Genomic DNA, 7,116 nt, shown 5'->3' with positions numbered 1-7,116 from the left:
TGAGTTCGAGGCCAGCCTGGTCTACAAAGTGAGTTCCAGGACAGTCAGGGCTATACAGAGAAACCCTGTCTTGAAAAACAAACAAACAAAAAAAATTGAAGTTCTCTGCTTTAATATTCCGTGTAACTCCACACATGTGAGTCTGTCATACGACCTTGTTCTTCTCTTTCTACACTAGCCTTCTGTTGTCTGACAGACAGTGGAGATGCCCAGCCCTCTTAGAATCATCCGCATGAGATGATTGAACATCAACAGTTCTTTTGTAGTGAAAATGATTCATTAAACAGCCTTCCTAATATTCCCCTGTCTGAATTCCAAATTCTGTGGGGGTTTTATCGTTGCTTTTTTCCAGCAAGTCCTGTTGGATTCTTGTTGTTTGTTTGGGTTTATTTATTTGAGCTGGGTCTTGTTGTGTAACCCAGGGTGGCCTTACACTTCTGATCCTCTTGGCTTAGCCTTTCAAATGCCAGGACTGTGTTATTTTCCATCAGTTTTATCCTGTTTTGTCTGAGATGGGGTTGCCCTGTGTTGTTCATACTGGCCTCAGATGTCTCCCAGGTGCCAATGTAATTCCAGAGTCACAGTTGCACGCTGCCATCTCCCCTTCTTGTTCTTTTCTTCACCCCTCGTTACTTTTATTATGTGTACAAAGGACACAAGACCCTGTCACAGGAGAACAGGCTGGAAGCAGAGAGCCTGCTGCCTAAGGGCTGCTTATCCTTTCCGTTTGCTTCTGTCTCACTTGCAGTTTTAGGCTCCATTTACTAGTTTTAGACTGTAGGTTTTTCTTTGTTTTTGCTTCCACCTCGTGTGTGTGTGTGTGTGTGTGTGTGTGTGTGTGTTTTTAGTGTTTTGTAAAAGATAATTTTGGTCCTTGTAGAATACAATAGGAAGAGTTTTGGGTTTTGTTGTACACTGCAGCAGACAGTACAGAAGTTCTTCTGTTCCTTCGTGTTTTGATGGACTTGAACATCAAGACCTGTTCTGAGACTGTCTCCACCTTGCTGGTGTCACATTGATGTGCAACTAGAATGCAGATTGCTGCTTTTCTCTAAAGAAGACATCCACCTCATTTTCCATGCTGAATCAAAGCACTGGATGAAAGCTGGGTTTTCCTCACTGGCTTTAACCCAGATTAGTTTTCATGTGAATAAAATGGGTCCATTATTGCTAGGCGGGGTCCACTGTGGTCCTTCTCCAACAGGGAAGGGGCATTTAGGACACTGAGGGTTATCAAGTCCGAGTTTCCAGTTTTACGTCTGCTCACACGGTCTAACAGTGTTATTTTAAAAGAAAGAACTCTGTGCTTCAGGTTAGGCTTGATTTTGGCTAGTAGCTGTGTGATCCTGGGCAAATCACTTGAATTCTTGAGGTATGGGCCTTATTATCTAGCTTGGTGTAGAAACTGACTTAAGTAGGTAGGGTTTCTATTGCTGTGGTAAAACACCAGATCACACTGCTTCATGAAGCTGAGTCTGGCAGAAGCCTTAGGGGGATGCTACTTGCTGGCTGGCTCTCATTCCTTGTTTAGCTAGGGTCCAGCCCAGGGGTAGCATTGTGCACAGTGAGCTTGGCTCTCCCACAGTCAAGAAGATACACCACAGGCCAGTCTAGGGGTGGGGAGGGCATTTCCTCAATTGAGGTTCTCTCAAAATTAGTCTTATCTTGTGTCAAGTTAACATAAAACTAGCCAGCAAAGCCAAGGACCTTAGAAACACAAATGTTTAAATGATGGAAAAAACCAAACTACCCGCATTGATATTTGTGAGGGTGTTGGAAATGTGAACACTCAGTGGATACTTGTTGATAAAAGACAGTTTGCTTTCTGTTGAGACATGCATGCCCACAAGTATGTAGTTCAGACCAGTCCCTATTTTAGCATTCTGCAGGTTCCTAAGTACTGGGGTTACATATACTTGTCCTTGTGCCTAGCATTTGTTAAACTCTTTATATGTGACAGTGATGTTTTACCTAATTTTTGTTTTGTTGTTTAAGAAAGGGTCTTACTATATAAACCCTGGCTGACCTGGAACTCACTTTGTAGAGCAGGCTAGCCTCAAACTCAGAGCCCTACCTCTGCCTTTTTTTTTTTTTTTTTTTTAACCATGAGTACACTGTGCTGTCTTCAGACACATCAGATCCCATTATAGATGGTTATGAGCCATCATGTGGTTGCTGGGAATTGAACTCAGGACCTCTGGAAGAGCAGTCAGTGCTCTTAACTGCTGAGCCATCTCTCCAGCCTCCAGACCTGTGCTGGAATTAAAGAAAGGAACTATCATAACCAGCTCATCTAGTGAAAAAAACAGTTCTTTTGGGGTGGGCATGGTCAGGCGCTTGCCTAGCATGCGTGAAGCCCTCAACACACCAAATGAGGCAGGCAGGGTGGTGAATGCCTGTAACAGAATCCAGGACCTGGATTAGCTGACTTGGAGTCACACCTCCTCCCCTTCTTCCTCCATCTCCTTATATGGTTCTTAGATAGTACTAGTACGTGGAATGGATTTTTTAAAAAGTGTAGGTACCAACTCATTTTTGTTAGATCCATAACCCATTGTTTATGGCTTGAGCTATTGTTTGTCCTGACAGATAAGGTCTGCAGATAAGGAAGAAGGCTATGTTGTACCCTACACTCCCAGTTTCTGTATCCTTTTGATCACACTGGTGGTGGCCACCTGGGGGGCCATTGTCTAGTTGTTGTCCATGGCAGTGGGTCACACTACAGCTTTGCAGGAGTTCCTGCTCAGTTACACTCACTTAGATCAGGACAGTGACCTCCTGTGTGCACCCCTATCCTGGGGCTCTGTATGCAAGTAGGAAGTGGATCCTTCATCAAACCCTTCATCCTTCCCGCCCATGCTCTTGGTCTTCTTCACTGTGTTCTTGGGGTTTCTATCCATGTGACGTGTAGAGACACGGTAGCCTAACCGAGTAGATGCCATCCGTCCACCTGTGCCCTCTTCCCAGACTGCAAGGCTCAACATCCAAGATTCCCATGACCTAAAAATGATGCTACCCTAACAGTTGTGGACATTGATCTCCCTTTCAGTTTGTCTAGTGATGTGATTGTTTCCTATTTTCTGTGTCCCTTTCCTGTCCTTGGGTGTAATAAATACAACCAAGAGCTGATGTTTGTGGTCGAGCATGAATTATACTGTTGATGCTTTATGCAGGTTATCTCACTTAATCCCTGCAGTTTTCCTGGGAAGCAGGTGCTGTCATTTATGTCCCAGGTGAGAGGGAAGCTCACAGAGCCTTTGAGCTAGTGAGTCCTTACCCCAAGTTGTAGCCAGGTGGGCCTGACTGCAGAATCCAAGTTCTGTTATAACACCAGAGCAGAGCGTCTTATTTTGTATGTTTTATTTCCCATTGATCATTACATTGGCTTGCATTCTTGGGAGTGGGATGATTGGGTCAGAGGAGGGGGTCTAGCCTGGCTAAACTTTGACCCCTTTTTCTTCTGCTACAGCGCCTGCCTCCAGCACCCTGAGTATGCCAGCAAATGTCCTTACCAGGTTGGTGATAGCTGCCTCAAGGTGAAGCGTGTGGTCCTGCTGAGTCGGCTGAGTGTCTGAAGACATCCTTAAGACAGCCGTTTCCACCTCTCTACTATAGCTGTCTTTGGGGTTGGGCCTCTGGCTTGAGAAAACATTAGGCCAGGTGATATAGGGCCAGCAAGTTGGTTCCTGGGATCCCCAGGTCTGGCCATGTGTGGATAGTTGGCATTTCTACCCCAACACTGATGTAATTTGACCCCAGTGTCAGTATAGAACTGCTCGCTGCAGTTTCAGGATGAAGGCAGGAAGAAGTGGGCCGTCAGCTGCCAGCCCTTAGCTGCTCTAAGATGTGGGGGGTGGTGGTTACCATGTGATGGCTGGCCCCTTTCTCTTCCTCACAATGTTATGTGCAATCGCCTGTAGGTCCAAAAAGGGGTGGACAACAGAGGAAGTAGTTGGCGAGGCATACTCAAGGACCCTGTGCTGCTGGCAGCTTGGGCTTGGAGCTCTGCATGACACTTGAGGGCCTAAGAATAGCTAGAGAAATGGAATTTACCAAGTCAGAGGGAAACCGCAAATCTCCAAGAGTCCTGTGTGCTGCCTGGCAATGAAGCAGTTGACCAGCTACCATGCTATCTCTGCTGTTCTAGGAAGCTTGGGGCAGTAGGACAGGGAAGGCTGTGCTTCAGAGTTTGTCTCCTATCTTAGAACTCTGTCTTTCTGCTTAGAAGTAGGAAGGTTGTTGACTACTGTGTGAGGCTCTGGGGCTAGCCTGAGCCTTGTGACCATGGTCCTGGTGATGTGGGCACTGAAGATGGAGCAGAGCCTCCCATTTCCTATGACACTGTGCAGATGGAGCTTGGAGTTTGGCTCTGAGCTTGTGTTCAGAGCAGGCTCCTTTCCCTTTCATACTTAGAAAGTTTCTGTTAAGATGAGAAATAAAGCAGCTCAAGTGTGATTTTGGTCACGGGGCCATATACAGCTACACCAAAGCCCTCTCACCTATAGTCTGAGTGGACACAGTGTGGAGGAGCCTCAGGCAAGTCAGGTCAGAGACGTGTGATAGGAGGAGAGAGGTCTCCAGTCTCCACACCTCGCCTTGGCTATGGAGCTACACTCACAGTGTGGAGCTGTCTTCTGAAATTCAGAAGGCATTCAGAGAATTTGAGAAGGTATGAAATCTGGATGAGGCGCCTTAGCGCTGGGGCCTTGATAGCTTCATAGGTCAGAGCATATAACCACCAAAAGAAAGGATAAGACTGGGGGAGTCTGTGAAACCTTTAGGGATTGTTTAAGTTGGAGAGGACCCTCAACAACCCTTTGTGACTTAGGACAACAACTTGAACAGCACTGGAGGGCTGCTCCTGAAAGATGCTGCCCCTGTGTTCTGGAACCAAAGAAAACCTGTATCCTGCTTTGGTGGTTAATCTGTGTGCATCCCATGGGTGACTTCTGAGGCATGGCTTACATACCTTGAAGAACTGCAAAACTGAGGAGGGGGAGCTGCAGCACACTGATCGTCACCTTTGAGGGACTGACCAATGAGGAAGTGACTGGAGTCAGTAGACCATGTTCCTCAGTTCCCATCTCAAACCACACCAGTTGGAATGTGGAGAGACACTTCACCCCACCCACCTTGGGGCAGACTTGAGGGTGTAGCCTCAGAAGGTAGTACTCGTATGAGTATGTGGAAGGGTCAGGAAGGCTTTACATTCTCTCTCAGGCAACAGAGGGCTTGTAAATGCCCAGTGGAAGAGGTCACTGAGGAGTAAAGACAGCCACCTTTGGTTGTATCACTATAATAATTTGGGTTGGATGAATTCATAGAAGTGAGCCAGAGCAATGTTTCTGATCTTACGTAGCAAAGAGAATAAAATACAAGCATTGAACTTTGCGTTGCTTCAGCTTGTTTTCATTTGGTTCTGCATGCTTTGGGAATTGGCTCCAGCCAGACTTTAGATGGAGTGATGGATGGTGCCTGAGGTCATCCGGGGCTGTGAGGCCTGGGCACTGTATACAGGCCTAAGATTCACTGTGCAGCTAAACTGACCGTAACTCCCAGTTCTGCTTCTGCCTACTGAACCATGGGATTACAGGCATATACCTCCATACCCATCTTTCACTCCCTGTATAGGTGGGGCAGAGGTTCTGGCTGATGTCTGTCTGGGTTCTGAAATGGAAGACCAGAAATGGAGGCTAGCCTAGGAAGTGAGGAGAATGTGGCCCTTTTCAGTTTTCCCATCAGGCCAAGAGTGATTGACGTTGCTTGAGTAGAGTTCCCACTAGGCCCATTGCGGGGTAGGATCTCTTGCTGTTCGTCCTAACACACATTTGTGAATTTGCACCTTTGACTCTGAGATAAGTACTTACAGGTTGGTAAGTGGATTCTAACCTTCAGGTTACTTGTGTTTCTGTAGCAAGAGGGACCTCCTCCACCCCCTTTGCTCCTTAGGTCCTTCTGGTCTTCCATCTCACAACCCAGGACAGGCATCAGCCCACAGCTCTTCATCACCTATACAGGGAGAGACAGTTGAGTGCCCCAGCATTCAGGAGGCAGAAGCAGCGGTCGGCCTAGCTACACAGAGAATCTAAGGCCTGCCTTGGCATTAGATCTCTGGTGGAGATAGACATTTGGCACATTAAACTGTCTTCAGTAGAGCCAGCTGTTTTCCTTCACATTTTCTCCCTAGGGTCCCTGAATCCACTGCTGAGTCAGATGAAAGTTGAGGCTCTGATACAGTTAAGATGGAACATGGTGCTATGGCTCAGCGGGTAAGAGCACTGACTGCTCTTCCTAAGGTCCTGAGTTCAAATCTCAGCAACCACATGATTGTTCACAACCACCCATAATATAATAATAAACAAATCTTTGGGCTGGAGTGAGCAGGGTTGCCCAGAGCGAGCAGAGGTCCTAAAAATTCAATTCCCAACAACCATATGAAAGCTCACAGCCATCTGTTCAGCTACAGTGTACTCATATACATAGATCGTAAAAGATGGAACAAATCGTTGTTCCCTTTCATCTTTCCTAAGCATGTGTTTAGGGCTGGTAATTGGAAGAGGCAGACTGGTTGACTCCCTTACGTGGGCACTCATCACCTCCCAGCTCCTCGTTTTGAGAAGTTCTTGCTCAGCCCAGACTGGCACAGAGCTCACATAGCTTCCTACCTTGTATATGCTCTTTAACTGCTGAGCCGTCTCTCCAGCCCCTCAGAATTCAATTTTTTTTTTCCTGTTGTCATTGGACTATCTAGTACGGATTCCTTGATGGATCTCCCATCTATTGGTTCAAAATCCAAAAAATGGCTCCATTGACCTGAGCCCATTTAGGGGCTGGCTCTAACCCCACCCAGTCGCCTAATCCAGTGAGTGATCCAGTTCCTACTGAGCCCTTCTGCTGTGTGTGCTTTAAGAGTGGTAGTGTAGGGCTGGAGAGATGGCTCAGTGGTTAAGAGCACTGACTGCTCTTCCAGAGGTCCTGAGTTCAATTCCCAACAACCACATGGTGGCTTACAACCATCTGTAATAAGATCTGATGCCCTCTGCTGGTGTGTCTGAAGACAGCTGCAGCATACTCGTATACATATAATAAATAAATAAATCTTTTTTTTTTTTTTTT

At 46.6% G+C, this 7,116-nt stretch overlaps 1 protein-coding gene across 11 annotated transcripts in view; it reads left to right on the top strand.

Moving 5' to 3' along the window:
* Positions 1-5,401, top strand: part of Kansl3 (KAT8 regulatory NSL complex subunit 3) — a 36,970-nt gene extending 31,569 nt beyond the window's left edge. For 10 of the 11 annotated variants that reach the window (XM_021199340.1, XM_021199337.1, XM_029538420.1 and 7 more), the window contains one exon: positions 3,470-5,378. In XM_021199340.1, the coding sequence (XP_021054999.1) occupies positions 3,470-3,490 (21 nt within the window). In that variant the 3' untranslated portion in view covers positions 3,491-5,378. Of the gene's footprint in view, positions 1-3,469 lie in introns of all 11 variants that reach the window. The other variant, XM_029538422.1, reaches the window with a different exon arrangement.
* Positions 5,402-7,116: the final 1,715 nt, after the last annotated feature.

This window comes from Mus pahari, chromosome 5, assembly GCF_900095145.1.
Source record: "Mus pahari chromosome 5, PAHARI_EIJ_v1.1, whole genome shotgun sequence".
Taxonomy (NCBI): Eukaryota; Metazoa; Chordata; class Mammalia; order Rodentia; family Muridae; genus Mus; species Mus pahari.
The sequence above is the reverse complement of the archived record's forward strand: the minus strand, read 5'-3'. Positions and strand labels throughout refer to the sequence as shown.